Source organism: Symphalangus syndactylus, chromosome 3 (genome assembly GCF_028878055.3).
Source record: "Symphalangus syndactylus isolate Jambi chromosome 3, NHGRI_mSymSyn1-v2.1_pri, whole genome shotgun sequence".
Classification (NCBI taxonomy): domain Eukaryota; kingdom Metazoa; phylum Chordata; class Mammalia; order Primates; family Hylobatidae; genus Symphalangus; species Symphalangus syndactylus.
This window is the reverse complement of record NC_072425.2, coordinates 97,480,085-97,498,928: the sequence shown is the minus strand read 5'-3', so window position 1 is coordinate 97,498,928 and position 18,844 is coordinate 97,480,085. Positions and strand designations below refer to the sequence as shown.

Here is an 18,844-nt window from a genome sequence, read left to right as displayed (position 1 = left end):
TGAAATTCACAGCGGCTTTCTAGCAAAATTTTGAGAATAATCCCCTTTGCCTGAGACAGTTGGTGGTAGTTTTTAAAGATTCTCAAGTATTATGGCAGCTCCAGGAAAGCCTCTGAAAAGAACTTGCTTGGAGCTTTGGGCTAACGTCTTCATTACTACCCACTCTGATCAGCAGTGGCTTTCCTAACCTCTAGCTCCAGACCCTCATTCCCCATTCTTCAAATAGTCCTGTGAGCCCCTCATTCTGCATTAAGCATTATCTATCAGGACGATATCAAGTGGCTTCCATTAGGCTGACTGACTTGTAATGATGCAGACATAGTCACAGGGCTGAGAAAATATTCAGTTTATTAAATATTGTGAATGGATGGAATATCAGATACATCACCTCAATATGTAAATATCCTATCCCATCTCAACATCAAATTTAGATTACCTGGATTTCTTCTCTGCTTTTCTCTAATGATTACAACTGAGATCATTATGTACTTTATTAGTTTCTTCAGCCTTTAAGATATTTTTTGAATGATGTTCAAATAAACTTCAAGTTATCCCCAACTTTTTCTGAACAAAACATTTCCGTTCTTAAGATACAGGCTTGTAATTCATATACTCGATGCTACTCAATGGCATCTTATCTGTAGTAGGAAGAAGGAAATTGTGTTTCAATGACTAGTATAAAATCATTTAACCCTTGCTCATTATTTGTTGCCTCCTTCCCTCTGACATGATACGTAAAGCTCTTTTGGTTCTGTTTGCCACTAGACTCAATACTGTTTTCATAAAAATTGAAATCAAATCAAGATCATATTTAAGGTCCAAGCAGTCATAACCAAATGGAGCTTGCATACTAGGTGATTCCATCGTGGCAAAATGTTACACTTTAGAAACATCCGTGCCCAGTAAAACTAATTAATGTTTTGATATCCCTCAGGAAAAAACCACTGACACTCATAATGCATTGCAGTGTTTCTCTCAAGTGTCTTTCCCCATCCTTTTCTTTCTCCACCTCTTTCTATTCCTCTATTCAATGTAATTAGTTACAAACTCTTACATAGTCCTCGTTATGTCCCAGGCACCATTCTAGGTACTTCACATATATTAACATATTTAATCCTTACAATAAGCCTATGATTAGGTGCTACTATTAATGCCATATTGCAGATGAGAAAACTGAGACTGAGAGAGTTAAACTTGCCTGAAATCACAGAGCAAATAAGTGGCAGGGTCAGAGTGAGTGCACTCGGCCACAAGCAGGAGGTTATGATGCTTCCCAAAGCCTTTTATCAACCCACCCTCTTTAGCACCTTTTTCTTCCTTTGCTTATTTTCCCTTTCTCTGTGTTTCTTGTCTGTAGCCAGTAATTCTTTTTCATTGGAATTCTAGCAATCCAATCAGTAAGCTCCATTTCTTTTTTTTACCCACTATCTCAGGTTGCTTGAGGAAGACCCAGGAGGTAGTTAGCCAGCCTGAACCCTCCTTTGGGGAAGGTAGGGAAGAGGGGAGGAAGGGATCGAGTTGGAGAAGGTTCTGTGGATACCCGTGGATGGTGGTTGCTTTTTTCCCCACTAAAGAGAAATTTACATTTTAACCTATGTGTGGGAGCCAAAGAAATATTGAAAGCAAGTAAAGAAAAAAAAAACGACACCAGTGATCAACAGAATAAAGCCAGAATGAGATTAAAGTTAGAAGCTTTGGAAAGCAGGTTATAGTAGAACGGGATATATTGTCCTCATGTTAGCCTCTTATCCCCTTTTCCTTCCCCACGGCCTTCTGGCATTTTTTCCCCTTAGTGTGATTTCAGATGCATTCTCAGAAGCAACATCAATGGGGATAAAGATGATTTGCTATTGATCATATGAGGAAGGATTCAGATGGCAAATAAATACATAAAATAGATATAGAGCAGCCACCTAGTTTAGTACTGTCAAAGTGGAGTTAAAAGGCTTTAGAGGTCATAGGGTTTTCTGTGCCATAAAAATCTCACATCAAATCAAATCAAATAATATATACTTAGGCTGCCTCCAAACCCAAGGAAGCTCAAGCTTTTATTTTTATTTTTTTCGAACAATATTTAATCAAATAAGTACTCAATAACTTTTGCTTTCCAGTTTTCAAGCCATAGCCCTATTATGATCTGGTTATTTTCATAATGGGGGCCAATCCTACAGGAAGACACCAGTGCTCGGAGAAAACTCTACATATATCCATTTTGTCTCCAAGCCAGATTGATCCATATCAAGCTTCAAGAAGAAAATTTCTAATCAGTTGTCAAATTCTAGTACTCCAGCATACTTTTATATTCATGACCCTGGGGCATTTTGAAGTGCTAAATAGCATATAATGACTTTTTAAATTACAACTCCTACATATTAACTTTAAGACATTTTTGAGAGGTTTGCTGCATTTGCGTGTCTGCGTGTTTGTACAAGACAGAGAGAGATTATTAGAGCTACCCTTCTGTGTATGGGAATTAGGACTGAAATAATATCTCGGCTGTTGATATTTGGAAATTTAAGATTAGAGACCAAACACAATGCAGTTTAATCCTATATAAAGAAATAAGATCACAGAAACTTTTTAAATATATGTTTTATAGCACTGGCCCTACAAACAAGTGTCTTGAATCTATGTTGTGGAATATTTGCTGTCTCAACTACGGTGTCATAAAATACTGCATTACATGGACAGTTGTATCTATACATTGAAATTCCTTAAAAACACATCAAAATTTTATATAATAACTCTACCATAACACAAAAATGATACAATTTTTAATTTTAGAGGGAAATAAATTTTTTTTTATTTTGGAAATAAGAGAAAATAAAACATTAATTAGTAATAATTACTAAGTAGAAGAGATATGCAAATGTCAATGTCTAATATTTATTTTCTCTTTAAACTTTGAAATACCTGTATTTTCTTCTCACATTTGACTCCAGAGTATTCAGTGCGGCAGGAACACACATTGGGAAATATGCATCTGCCTCCATAAAGACATTTTGGGTTGCAAATTGCTGCGATACACAAATTTTTACAGTGACCATCTTTTGACATGAAATGCTTGTGGCATATTCTATCCTAGTGGTCTGGGGCTATCTGGTGATTGGACACTAATGCAGTCATAAGAATCTATTAATGAACCATCAATGAATGGATCTAATCTATGTACTCTCATCTTTCAGAGCACATGCACTCATCAAAAACAAAGCACCCAAAACTCAAACAACACTTTTGAAATTCTATAAAGAGATTATTAAAAGAAACAAAAATTTCATTGGCTACATTTTGAAGTATTTGAAGTATATCTTTTTTTTTTCTAGAGGAGCTCAAGTCATTAACAGAAGATAGCATCTATAATTTGCTTTTTAACATTAAGCAAAAATTTAAGGGACAACCCAGTACTGGCTAGTGTATGGAAAATTTGACAATTTTTATACTATCATTGGAAATTTAATGTGAAATAACTCTACTGAAAATTTCTGAAAGATACTCATGCTGTCTATATCATACATTCCTTCCTTGAAATCTTTCCCAAGGCAATTAAAAATACCTACATCTATCTCAATATCTCAATCTATTTATCATCTACCTGTAGAAAGAAAATACTTATAATACTTAATAATAACTTGTAAATAACTAAAATGTTAAACATAAGAGGGGAGGCAAAGGGAATTTTTGTAGTATTTATATTATGGAACTTAATATATTGCTTTAAATTTTGTTTTTAAACGACATAAATTCTTTCAAATAATATTGAGTGAAAATGAGCATACCATAAAATTATATATAATGGTTATTTTTATAGGAGAAATACTGCTTCAATATCACATACTTGAAGCTTACACATTCAAGAATAATATGTCCTCTAAGATAAATGCAACATTAACAGAGGATGTTTTCATCAGGGCTGCTGTATACAATTGGGCAGGTTGTATAATCCATGAGGGCTCCACAGCTAAGAAAGCAGCATTCACATGATAGGTATCATAGATTTGAATTTTTATTACAACAATTTTCCAGCAGATGGTAGTAACATATTTTGTTTAAGAAATATCATTATGTTAAGGCAGTTTCTCAATAGTTTGAAATAAAGAATTTGAAGTAGGACGACTTTTAAATTCACATAAAAATGCTGCAGGATGCAGAAACAGGGTGCACAGCTTCAGGCTGTGCTCAGACAACCTCAATCTGCAACCACTGAAGCATATTTCCTCATTAATGTGCTTTTGACATCTTCTCATCCTTCTCTCTTATGGTCCACATAGAGCTTACTCCAGAACAAGCACCCAAGTTGAGGTCGCTAACTCTTTTTTTCTAGCAGTTTATCACATCTAAATTCCAATTGGAATTATCAATATTTGAGCATACATATCTTATGTAAATACCAGCATTTAATAGTACTTTGATATATTTTTCTAGGCTAAGCAATGTATAAATTACAGTAGCAATTACTAATAAAATAGGGTCTAAGAGTCACAAAAATTACATGCAAAATTTCTGACGCATGGAAACAAGGGTGTGGTTCATAAGACATTGAAATGGAGGATACATTATTTCTAGTAAAAAGGCATGATCATAATAAAACTATAATTTCAGTTTACAATATACTTGGCCACCAATTTTTAAATTATATAATTATTAATCATTTGGAAATATTTTGAGGGATTTCCAGTTTTTCCCGTTAAGTTAATCATTGTTAATATTTTAACATCTTATTTCAAGTTTCCACAAACAATTTCAAAATTGCATAAAATTTGATCTTCCTCTACATCTTAAGATTTCATCTGTGTAGAAATTTATGGCTAATACTGGATGAAAATATACTAATACTCTAAAAAAGCAACTGACATTAATTCTAGATGGTGAAATTTAGAGTGATTTTTTTTTATTTATTTATTTTTTTTTACTTTTTTTTGAGACAGAGTCTCGCTCTGTTGCCCAGGCTGGAGTGCAGTGGTGCAATCTCTGTTCACTGCAAGCTCCGCCTCCAGGGTTCACACCATTCTCCTGCCTCAGCCTCCCAAGTAGCTGGGACTACAGGTGCCCACCACCATGCACGGCTAATTTTTTGTATTTTAGTAGAGACTGGGTTTCACCATGTTAGCCAGGATGGTCTTGATCTCCTGACCTGGTGATCAGCTGGCCTTGGCCTCCCAAAGTGCTGGCATGAGCCACTGCACCCGGCCTAGAGTGATTAATTTTTAATACATTTCCAAATTTTCTAAGGTATCCATGATAAATATGTATTTATCTTATAATATGAAATAATACGTAAACTTCTATATATCAACACCTTCTTTGTCCCACCTGGGGAAACTTTATCGGTAATCCACAGACTGTAATTTGAAATGACCTCGTCACACAAACTATTAATATATTATACTACACTTTCTTCTTTTTAATGGATATAAAATTCAGGAAGTTTTTGTTTTATATATAAAATCATTTTTTAAAAAGGATCAGCATGCTGGAGTTTTTTTCCCCCTATGGACTTGTCCTAAAGCTATACTTTAATTATTATAACAGATTCTAATTCAGAACATATAGTAGGAAAAACATCCTGTGGGCTTACGTATTTGACACTGCACTCCTTCCCAGGAGGAAGGACAATGGCATATGCTGGGCACAATGCATTCACCACCGTTTTTACATTTCTGCAAGCAGATAGCTGCCAATTGAAATATAAACAAGTTAAAATTTTAAATTACTAGTCAAATCCTATCCATAACCCACAAAACTTTTCATTAGAGAGAAAAAAAGAAATAGTTACAAGTAAGTGATTAAAGAAATTTTTTTCCCTAATATTTTATCAAGAACATTTTTGAATGTCACTACATATTCTTGGAAAATGTGACCTTAACAGTTGCAAAATGTTCCATTGTTTGAATGCGTCGTGATTTAACTTTTCTCCAATTGTTGGACATCTGTGTTGCTTCTCATTTTTTCACTTTGATCAAAACACTCTAGTAGTGGCTAATTTAAAATAATTTATAGAAAGGAAAAAACTGAAACATTTGAATAAAGACAGCCACCCTCAGGAGCTAACCAGCCTGAGTGGCACTGTTACCTCCTCTTGGAAAGGTCAGAACTGGATGGTTTGAGGTGGAGCCAAGAAGTCAGTAATTTTTTAGAACCTTTCCCCAACCCCAACTTCAGGACTTAAGGACTTGTTATTTTTCCTGGCAAGTGCAGTAGAAAAACTGAAAAATACAAGATATCCTCTTCTGCTAACCTGAAAGAATGAGTTCAGAAGAGTAAAAACTCTGTTTCAAAAAGGTATCTCCTAAAGCAAGAATAAATATGCAAAATTTTTAAAAAGACCAAGCAAACAAATGTGAAAAAAATGCTCTTTGTTTTACATTCTGCTTTACATTCCCATGAAGGACGAAAGCTTCAGCGTTTTAAGAGTATTCCTCTTACGTGTGTTGCATCGTTTCCCACTCCAACTAGAAGGACAAGAGCAAGTGCTTGGTCCCACACATTTTCCTCCATTCATGCACATTGGATCACAGATGCCTTAAGGTAAAAGCATGAAAAGTCAGCCCTTAAATTCAACAGTTTTGTCTTTGCTTTACCTGTAGTTGACAAATACATTTAGTGATGTCTTACTTTTTTGGCATCTCCTACCAGTGTATCCTTCACGACAGACGCACAAATTATTTCTCATGCAGTGGCCACCATTCTTACAGGGAGGGTGACAGAAAGCTAAAAGAACACATGGCAGCAATCTGTGAATATTACATATCCAATTATCACATATGATGCATTGCATCATGTGCTTGTCATCAATAAGGACATAAGGCAGAGAAATGTGCTATTAAAATAAAAGATCACTCATTACACCTGTCCTTTCTAAATCATGAAATGCAATGCTTATACCTATAAGCTGCTATTAGGTTAGCACAATTGGAAATATATTGGTTAAGTATTCATAACAAATTGAGTCTTTCATATTACAATGAATATATTATAAACCTTAACTTATGTTTCACTATACAATAAAGCATGGAATGATCTAGACAAAACCCAGAAAATAAGTCAAAACCTAGCTCAAAATAAGAATGTGCCTGTTCTTGTGGAAATTAGACAAATCTCAACAATTTTCCACATACTTAGCACTTTTAAATTAGCTTTCGAGTACTTACTGAGGATATGAAGGCAGAGCTTTATATGTGACTTATTCCTGTGAATCCTTGGTAAAAATCTTTTTAGCAATAAATCCTTGGCTTTGTTAAGAATATTTGTTAGATAATTTTGAATACATCTTACTGGTAGTTCCTATTTGTATAATTCTGTTTTACGAAATTCAGAGGTTAATATGTATTAATTTTATGAGATGGTTATGATTACTTCATGTTTCTTCCAGGTATGAAAATTAAATGAAGGCATTTCTTTTAAGTAATACACAGGCAAACCTGTCTAGAAAATTCAAAATTTAATTTCTTCCCAAATAATAATTAAATAAATGTTAGTTTGCATTTTAAAAATAAATTTCAAATTAACTGGTATTAATAGGACTAGTGTGGACTGACACCTTGTTTAAATAGCTGCTTCCTTTATTTCCAAACATTGTAAGAAAAATTTTACTGTTTTCAAATGGATTTTTAAATGGAAATAATATAGAACTTTATAGTAACAATATAACTGAAAGCTTTTAGCAAACAGATAGTTTCCAGTATTTTAGGCTGAACTTTTTTTGGTTCATGCTTGAGTCCACTGTTATTTCTCTGACATTTTATTGATACTTTTTATTGGTAGAGAAATGTTCTTACATTTTCTGCTCCGTATCCTTCATACAATTTAAGATTATTATTATTTATTAGAAAACGTATATTCTTTCTACTACAAAAACTCCATAGGAAATGCCTGTGGTTAGGAATTTGAAACATAAAAAAGCTCCACAAATTGTTTATGATGGGTATTCTTGCTATAATTAATTATCCACAAAAACTTGAAGTGTATAAATAAATTATTTATACAAAAAGCATACATACTTAAAATAATATATACAAAGGGCATACAATTTAAGGTTGGCCATGTCTACCCATAATCCCACATTAGGAAAAGGAGGTTTATAAAAAATCCATCCTCCACATATATTTATGAGATCTATAGGCCTCATTCTGTCACCAAATCCTGAAGTGGGCTAAGTAATTGGATTCACTCTCCATGTGAAATCCAAGAGGTAAAGCAAATTGAAAGGTGTATTTAAACATCTCTCCAGCCATACATCCTAAGCCTTGCTTACTAGTTTAGTAGTTTAACTTTTTTGTGATGTTTCTAGCTCAATTTCTATCTTCCTCTTTTAAAATTCTACAGTGCACATAGTATACGTTTTTCATATGACTTTATATTCCACTAATTTTATTCAATCACTTTCAATGTGTGTGCCATCTTCCCTTCCCACCATTTAGGCTCACAAGAAGATGAGATCTAATAAGAATTACATGTCATAGCAACTGTCTAGATCATACCTGAAAGCCAGGAAGTCTGAGGCATGGAGCCTTTCAGTAAATACCAGCAAGAAAGTTGTGGAGGCAAGCTAATTGTAAAACCTACTCTCTTCCCACAATGATAATCTGTTCTCTGGCCCTTAAAGCATGGAATATGTTCAATAGATAATTTTTAATTCAGTTTAATAATTGAAATATTTCTTCCTTTATCCACTTACTCAATTGGCATATACATTTTAGAGAACTTTTCTTACTTCATCTTACATCTACTTCAAGTAGCATGAAAGATGTAAAGTTTTCATTTCCTTCCTTACATTCTCCATTCAAAACTACATATATAACTCTCTAGCATGGATTTAACCATAGTCTTCTGGTTTTCAAGATTTCCCTTAACTTAGTCTTTACTTCTTTCTGTTTCTCAAACTGCTTCTTCAAAGGAATATGAATTACAGGAACTCATTTGCTATGCCTGTATATCCTGTTAGCGTGATGACTTCTTTTCTGCTTTATTTCCTTCCTAAGAATCCTAGCCAACATCCAAAATAAAAGAAATAGAATTGCAAATCAAAGTGCATTGTGCTAAGGAAAACCTAAATTTTAGGAATTAAATTATGGAAATACTCTGATATGTTCTATAGTAAAAATCTACTCTATATTTTTAATAAACTCGAAAATATGACGATGCAGAAAATACACATTACATATTATTGGTTGACATTAATTCATACCCTCAAGACATCCCCATTATTCTGAAAATAACCTGTAATATTAACTATATGAGGGAAAGTGTTAAAATAATAAGCCCATGAAAGAGAAAAACAATGCATTTTTATGTCTCTGTATCTTCTTGCATAGTGCTGTGCGTAGGTGATTCTTCATAAATGTTTAATGAAACTAAGGTGAAAAGAGGTTATAGGATAATAGTGGATAGTAGATTGACCATAAATCAAACATTTTTGCTGTGTAGGCAACAAAAATGACACAATTTCATTATAACAGACTACAAGAGAACTTTGCTTACTTGTTTCACACCTTGGGCCTACAAAACTGCACAGAGAGGTGCCAAGGTATGAGCTTCAATATTTTGAGTAAATATAACCATTTTACATAATAACTTTGATATATTTTTGTAAGCTAGTAATTTGGTGGGCATACTTGAAACATCACAAGAATTCTGGGGAAAAGATCGCATCTTTCCCTTTGAAACTTGTCTCATGTTTAGTCAGAGCTCTGTTGATATCTAACTTTCCATTTGCCCTTTTTACATACAAAGAAAGAATAATTACCATTCTGACACTGTTCCCCAAAGAATCCATCTGGACAGAGGCAAGTGTTTGGCTTGTTACACGAACCACCATTGAGGCAAACAGGGTCACACAAAGCTAATAAACAGCAGGAGGAAAAGAGACCATAAAAGTTTTATTAGTTAAAAAATGAAAGCTGTACAGAAGTACAAAATGGTGCATAATGAAATATTTTATTTTTACTGCAAGTAAAACCCGTAATGTATAATTAATTAGACTTTGCCAAACAGAAGAGGAATGAAATTACTGGATAATCGCTTTGAAAGTATGTTAAGTTTACAAATAACACTAAGCTTAGAAAAGCTAGAAAGGGAGCTGGAATTTAAAGTGTGGTGTTTGTCCAAGATGACAGTGCTCCTGCTCTATCAAGAATGTAGAGGCTATGATTACAATTCAGAATGCCATCAGTAAGCTAGAAGAAATGATTGCAAGTTAAGAGAAGACAATTCAATTCAACAGTGTTAACAGGATGGTTTGTAATCTGCTCAAATACATGTAGCCATGCATACCTCTTTATCACCTTCCCAATTAAAATGAGAACACTGCACTCAAGTCCTAGCACACTGGAAAACATTCATTGTTTTTGCTTCTTTATTTTTGTTTTGCTTTGAAAGACATCCCCAATTTTATTTTTCACCCTAGATCCTACCCATTCACCAACATCTACTACAAATACTATTTTCTTCCTCACTCCACTTGCCAAAATTAATTTCTTCCTTCTCTGCTTCTAAGGAACTGTGTTTCAATAACATGACTTATCATAGCTCAACTTCTATCATAATCTTTTTCATAATTGTATCCCATGTCTCTGTCACTAACAATATGCGACTTGAAATCAGGGCAAAAATCAAATGCAGCCTTGTTTCCATTTGCATCAGGCTTCACAAATTATTGGCCAGCTATAAACATTGAATTACACTTTCATTGAGAAAAAGTCATTAGATTATAATGAATTAGATCAAACATAGATAATTGCAAACATTGCTGCCAAAGAAACAAGCTTACGCCAGGCGCAGTGGCTCACGCCTGTAATCCCAGCACTTTGGGAGGCTGAGGTGGGCGGATCACGAGGTCAGGAGTTCGAGACCTGTCTGACCAACATGGTGAAACCCCGTCTCTACTAAAAATACAAAAATTAGCTAGGCATGGTGGCATGCTCCTGTAATCCCAGCTCCTTGGGAGGCCGAGGCAGGAGAATCACTTGAACCTGGGAGGCGGAGGTTACAGTGAGCCAAGATCGCACCTCTGCACTCCAGCCTGGGCGACAGAGTGAGAATCTGTCTAAAAGAAAAAAAAAACAAAAAAGCCTAATAGTATGATAAATAAATGGAATAACATGAAGGGTATCCAGTTAATTCAGAATTGCTTAGATATTTAATGAAATAGGATGTTTCTATTGGATGAAAAACTTAAAAGAAACCTAGAAGGTTCAACACGCTTCTCTTCACCACAAGGTAGGTGAATGAGGGAAATATAAAAGCAAACAAAGTATTGGTTGGATAAGATAACAGTAAAGCTGTAAGACACCATGTGGTTCAACACAAAAACAAAGGGAATGAGGATGAAAGAGTTTTAAAAATCTGTCTGAAATAACAACTTCATACCTGTCTTGTCAGGTCAGTTTTATGTTTCTTAGGTGCACATCTTCAGGATATTGGCATATTTTAACTTTTAATTGACATGTTCTTTGAAAATATTTCCAATTTTACCTGTACTACAGGTGGGTCCATACCAGCCAGGTTTGCACTGGCAAATATCTGGTGTAAGACACTGGCCTCCATTTTCACAGTGCCTGTTACAAACCACTGAGAGCACAGAATAAAGAGAAAAGAAAGATTAGGCTTGGAGTAGTCATATTGTTGGTTATTATCTAGCTAGCTCATAATTGCCAATCACATCTGCTAATTAATAAGATTACCGAGAAAGATAAAATACAATTTATATTCGAGTTTAAAATGCTTTCTATTTCTCATATTCAGTTATTTTATTTTATTTTATTTTATTTTTGGTTAATAGAGAGGGAAAAAATAGAAAACCATTGAGCCAAGTGGTAAACAAGACTTGGCTATTTGGGAAAATTATTAGTTATTGATGAAAGCAATCATAGACATAAATTTAAAAAGAAATTTATATGCAATTTAACAAATTTGAATTCCTGTTTTCTCAAAGAAAGACCATGAATAGCATCATATCTTAGTACTGGCCACTGTGGTTGATACCAGTGCTATGCAAGATGGTAACTGTTGTCATCAGTCATCAATGTGTGTTCTTTACGTAGAGTTTGGGTTCATTTCATGTAGCACTAAGGCCGTCAACTATTCAAAGAAGCAGTTTCATTATATCAGACAGCAGGAGACCTTTGCTTACTTGTTTCACACCTTGGTCCTACAAAACCATAAGGACAAGTGCAGAGATTCCCAGCCAAGCATGTGCCACCATGTTGACAAGGTGGGTTACAATGTTCTGCAGAAACAGATTATGTTATTAAGTCAGTTCTTAATTTTTAAAAAGTCAGTTTATATTTATAAAGCACTGTCACAATAAAATCTTGTTGTAAGAGCAATTTGTAATACATTAAGTTCTCTTTTACTACAAAATTTAGTTCTGTGGGACTGACTATATTAATTCACACTGGAAACACTTACAAATCAACAGCATGCTTTGATTAATAAAACTTTTTGTTAACTGGAAGGAAATATAGGACCTTGGCCTTCTTCTGAAAAGTGAGATTTGAACTTACATATTCCTGCCTTACAAATAGAGCTTTTCTATAGTTGCATAGTTATTTTCATATGCTATTTATATTGAATGTTTCTGTTAGTTCACCCTAAATTTACTTTAATTTGTTAATTTGTAGCTTGCCTTGCCATAAAAACATTTAACATGGCTCTCAGCTTATTCATAATTATATGCACCATCTACCAAACTATCTTTTCACATATTATTTTTAAATAAACAATTTATTTCTTTAAAGTATCACCACTTTAGGAATGCTATTTCATAAATTTTCTGCTTAAGATTTAAACCAAAGCAATGCAATTACATGGCTACAGATGTATTTTTAAAAATTCACTTTTTAGGTTTCTTCTTACTACTTTACATTTTCTAGTTATTTGGCATTTAACACTTTATTTGAACCATATTTGGTAGATCATTCAATAGCTGTCTTTGCTTGAAGCTATATTTGTAGATATATAGTACCTTATAACTAAACCTCAAATCATTTCAGAGGATAATTTTACCAATAACAAATAAGCTATTGCTCCTTGAATCTCTGATTTCAGAAACTTAATTCTTCAGTATCTTTGAATAGATTATATTTGATAAGTATTTTAAAATGTAGAGTCCTATACCAGCTTTGATAAGAATATTTTAGTATATACACAGTAAACTTGAATTGTCTTGTAAAATGATTTTTAAAGAAAATTATGCTATATTTTAGGCCTTATATTTGATTTTTAATTTGAATTATCACCTTCATCACAGGTTGCTCCACCATGTCCTGGAAGACATTGACAAATGTTAGGCTTAATACATTTTCCATGGTTTTTACAATCAGGGTCACAAACAGCTGTATAAAGTAAAGCCCAAGTTTTAGACATAGCAATTACCAAATATAATTTATCATGCTAACTAATGAATGATGTTACCTACCAGTTTGGCAGTTAGAACCAATGTAACCAGGTTTACATTTGCAGATGTTTGGGGCAACACACTCCCTACTTTTCCCACATGGATATCTACAAATGGCTAAAAAAAATCAAAGAGAAAAAGGTTGATTGCTAAAACAGAACATACATATTGCCCACAGACTTAGTTATAATAGAAGCAAAAGTCTCTGAAATTTGAATAGTTAACTAATAGTCCCTCTAGATAATACTGAGAACATAAGAATACTCCAACAACTCTCTTGCTTAAGTTTAGTCACAAACAAGCCAAAACACAAACAAAGCAAAACAGTAACACGAGACAGCTTCTATGTTGTCAAAGCCAAAAAGTTGATTTTCATCAGAGAAAACAATGTTAATAATTATGAGAAGATAGAAACAATGCCTTTAAAATTAAAGTGATACATAACTTGCTATAATCTCAAAAGAGTTGGAAAGATTATAGAGAAACCTAGTTCATGCAAATAAGCAAATATGCCAGAATTAGTATTTGAAGTGCTAAATGCCCACTGTGAGCTGAAAAGAATACAGACCACAATGTTAATCAGATCTATATTGACATCTTTTATCTGCTTAGCTGATTAATGCTGGGAAATTCAGTGGGCACTCCAAAGCTCTGTTTTCTCATCTGTATAATGGGAAAAATAATACCCAATTTGTGGGGTCCATGTGGATTATATGACACAGTTGATACAAAATGTTTCCACAGACCCTGGAACACAGAAAGTACTCAAATATATTTGTAATATATATTATATAGTTGTAATACTCTATAATATTAACATGATTTTAATAAATAACTCAGAAAACCCACTTTTGTTCTTTCAAAATGTGATGAGAATACAGTATAAATGATCAATACATAAAATAAATGGAAATAAGTGAACTCAGCAGAATAAATAGAAATTAGTATATAGAAAAGCATATATTTTTAATAACTTAAACTTGAATTAGATAATTTTCTTTGTATCTTCTGAAGAGTTTCATACTACCTCCGCAATTGATACCGTCTCCATAATACCCAAAAGGGCAGCGTCCACATTTGAAGTGACCATCTGAGCTTGGCACACAGGAAACACCAAAAAAACAAAGAGAGCCAGCACAAGGTGATATTTTGGTTGACCCAAACTTTTCTGGCAAAATAGTGATTGCTTTTGTAATAGATGACACAAACTCATCTTCATACTGTGTGTAACCTTGGGAAGACCTGCTAATTTGAGAATTATACCCTCCCGTCTCTGTTTGGATGGTGTTCTGGATATCATCCTTTGATTTGCCACGGGTGCTGTTTGGGTTCATGCTTAAAGAGCTACTGTTCTTCACAGAAACTTCCAACTCACCCAGACTGAGATTTGTACTGAGGCTACGATCCACATGTTCAAAATCTGATATCTGATGGGAAATAGCTTTTATTGAGTTACCCATTTGGGCTGTAATTAATTTCAGTGATGAGCGGGAGATGCTGTTAGTTGTGCTCAACAACTTTTTGATAGTAGTGGGAGTGGGAGTAAATCTTGTACCAATTAGTGAATATTCTGTTGATGGTGGCTGAAAATGTATACCTACACAACCAAAAAATAAAAAATGTTAGTCAATAGCATTTATAGTCTTCTCTACCTGAAATATTTTACGTTAAGTAATTCATTCCCTCATTTAGTATCTACACATGTCTAACACTGTAGTAGGAGCTGTGTACTAATAAGAAATCATGACACTGTTTCTGCCTTCAAGGAGCTTATAGTCTTTTGGGGTATACAAGATAACCCAGAATATTAAATAGTATAAAAGTCAAATTACAATAATTTATTTTATTAAGATTTTGAAATGGCTAACAAACACCTGTTGATCACCTCATACACACGAGCCTCAAAACAAAGGAAAGCACAGTCCCTATCCCTGAGCAACTTAGAATATTGTCAAGGATAGAGACATGTGAGCCATTCACTATGAAACAATCATTGAGAACTACCACAAGAGTGACAAATATAAAATGAAACCTACAGAAACACAGAAGAGTAAGTAATTTTCCCTATAAAGAAGACAGGAACTAAATGTATAAGCAAAAATTGGGAAATTATATAAACGCTATTTTATACGAGAGGCAAAGAACCACAGCTCTAATAATTTTACCAATGTGATAAAATGAGATTTTATGTCCCCATCTTTCTTGATTGCTCAACTAGAAATTAAAACATTTTTACACATTTTCTTGGGGGGGGATCATTATTTATTTTACCTGCCAAAATACTTCATTTCCTTATTGCACATTTTTACTTCTTTGGTATGAAAAAATCTAATGGGTTTTAGAGTATGAACACATTTTAAGCAGTGATTAGATACGTTTTCTTGTTATGCTTTCTATTGCAAATTTAGGATTTGATTTTGCACTGTCTTCATGCAAAGCTCTTCTCAAAGGTCTTAAAATATAAAAACATAGAAAACCAAGCCAAATCAAATCAAAACCAGAAAAAGATAGAAGAAAATGAACCAAAAACAACAAAAATAATCCTTAACATAGTTGGCAACAAGTGCAATGAAAGATTTTTGAAAAATGTGAGGACTTTGTGAAACATAAAAAGCATACGGGTTCAGACTAATAGAAACAAGAGTGCACCAAATATAGCCCCAAACATAAATAAGGGCAGTGAGGTAAGCACAGTTAAGTGTCAAAAAATACAGCAAAAGTGTCCTGGAGTAGCAATCCCCAGGAGAACTGCTTTAGATGATCTGGGCCAAGTCAGTGTCCCCTCCCCTGAGCCTCTGTACACAGAGGGGACTCCTTCCAGAACCAAATTGTTTTAAGTGAACCTTCTCCTTAAGGAGAGTTTTTATTGTCAGAATTGGAGAAAGAAGCAGAGAAGAACTGAAACTCCAGACTGCAAAAATTACCATTGAAGAAAGTAAGAAAAGAGCGTATGTTAGCAAATGGATGCTAGTAAAGTACGTTTTTGAAATTCAATGTTCCTATGAAGGAATATATCAGAGATATCATGAAAATTACAAAATATAAGAATCATGAGAAGATATAGGCTTTACAGATATTAAAATGTAGTATAAAGCCACACTAATCAAAACAATGTATTATTGGCATACAAAAGACTATTAGAAAATAATAACATAACAGAAAGCTCAGAAATATATCTCAACATATAAGGGACTTTAAATAAAATATATGATATTTAAATTCAATGTGGCTTATTTTATAAATGATACTACATAATTGCTATTCATCTGGAAGAAAAAAGTATTGAACCTCTGCTTCATATAATAAAATAACAAATTTCAAATGAATTAAAAACTAAATGTAAAATATAAAATAATAAATGTTCTAAAAGAGAATGAGTTCATATTTATAACTTAAACTTTGAGAGATCCTTCAACAGATGCTATAAATAAAAGATTTAAAAATATATTTATTTGATTACATAAAATCTTCATGCTTTCATATAAAAAGACAACACAGATAAAGGCAAACCACAGAGATAAACACAATAATTTCAAGTACCTATTATGTATAAGATCAGAATATATGAGGTGGCCAGAATATATAAAGTACTCCTACAAATCAATAAAAAAGGCAAGCAAAAGGATAGCAATTAGCACAAAAACAAATCTAAATGATTATTTGAAAAAAAAAACAAATAAATAGATAACCTTCGGCAATTTCTATCTAGGAAAAATAAAAAACCATAACAGTGGAAAGATATAACTAAACAACTTTGGAGATGGGAAAAGTGAAATAGCTATATATAAGAAGACAATTTTAAATTATACAAGAATACTGCATGTAATTGTATACAATAATTTGAAATCTAAATGTGACAAATGATTTTCTGGCAAAATAAAAATGATGAAATTGACTCAAGAGGAGGCACAAACATTGACGGAAATAGAAAAACAATCTAAAATTACTCCCCAAAATAATGCTAGGACAGATAATCTAATGAAAAATTTTACCAAATAATTAAGGAAAGGGTATTTTCAAAACAGCTGCAATGCACAAAAAGAGATGAAAAGTGTTATAAACACCTTATTAAAGTGGCATAATCATATAGTCAATATATTTGTGACATATAAAAATTTAAATGAAATACTACTAGATCAAAGGTAGTGCATTTATGGAAAAATATCAGGATTAGACTTGTACCTATTAATATAATTATATGATATAATTGCATAAAAACATAATATGGAAAATATAAAATGATGTTGAAATATAATATGCATTAATTACTGATTTTAAATATTGTGAGAAAATTAGTCTAAGGAAACTTTGTTAACTGCAATTATAGCAACTAATAAATGATGCTGAAAAAGCATTTGATAACATTTAAAACCCACTCCTGATTTAAAACTAGGAATTCTGAAAAAGCAACTAATAAAAGGAAAATTCATTAATTGGATAAAGGGTATCTAGCAGAACTACAGTGATATCATAGTGAAACATGAGAAGAATTCCCATACCATTAACAAAGCTCTCCCTTCCCTACAAGCTTTGTACTAGAGGTACACTACACTACAATGAGAGCATAAGTTTGAGACCCTGGTCTCTTCAGTTAGATTGCTCAGGCTCAACTCTCTCTCCTGTAATTTAAAACTCCATAATCTGAACACATTACTTAAGCCCTCTATGTTTCTGTTTAATCATCTGTAAAATAGAAGTAATAACAGTTACTGTAAATAGCTATTATGAGGATTGAATGAGGTAAGATACAAAAATGTCTGCCTAGTGCTGGCACATTATAAGTATAAATTAAATCTCACTATTAAGACAAGAAAGTAAATAAGAATAGCAGACAAAACTCCTTATTTGCAAAAAACAATTACTGTCTGCCAATAAAATCAAGAAAGAGAATCCACTATAAACCATAGTGTACACCAGAATATTCAGTAAGGTGACAACACTGGAATAATATGAAAATCAAGACACATTTCCTATGTTCCAGGAATCAAAAATATCTTGAGAGATATCCCATTCACAATAACAGTTGATATTACAGAATGCAAAGGCATAAAGAAAGCCAATGTGAAATGTACAAGAACTTTATGAAGACAATCACAGAATGATTGAACCAAATGAGGGCTATTAAGAAAGCACTATGACACAGGAAAGGCCTTGTGAAATAGTGAACTTCTTATCACTTTTAGGGTTTGAGCAGATACTGGATGACCAATTTCCACGGATTTATAAAATATAAGTTTGAAGTAGTCACTTCCAACCATAAGCTTCTCCGAAATCACTTTAAATGATGCTTTGTTCATTAGAGGACATGAATGCATTTTTTTCTAAAATATAAGCCAGATGATTGAATAGATTAGCAAGAGAAAGGATAAATTTTAAACCACATTATATAACCTTTAGGTGATCTTTCTAAAAATAAAAATACCTGAGGAATAAATATGCTGGTCTTCTAGA

At 33.1% G+C, this 18,844-nt stretch overlaps 1 protein-coding gene across 1 annotated transcript in view; it reads right to left on the bottom strand.

Annotated features, from left to right (window-relative positions):
- Window positions 1-207: 207 nt before the first annotated feature.
- VWDE (von Willebrand factor D and EGF domains) overlaps window positions 208-18,844 on the bottom strand; it is a 76,311-nt gene continuing 57,674 nt past the window's right edge. The window contains 10 exon segments of the mRNA XM_063637058.1: window positions 208-638; window positions 2,914-3,017; window positions 5,576-5,671; window positions 6,424-6,519; window positions 6,613-6,708; window positions 9,743-9,838; window positions 11,470-11,565; window positions 12,128-12,223; window positions 13,236-13,331; window positions 13,415-13,510. Coding sequence (XP_063493128.1) covers window positions 624-638; window positions 2,914-3,017; window positions 5,576-5,671; window positions 6,424-6,519; window positions 6,613-6,708; window positions 9,743-9,838; window positions 11,470-11,565; window positions 12,128-12,223; window positions 13,236-13,331; window positions 13,415-13,510 — 887 coding nt within the window. The 3' untranslated portion in view covers window positions 208-623.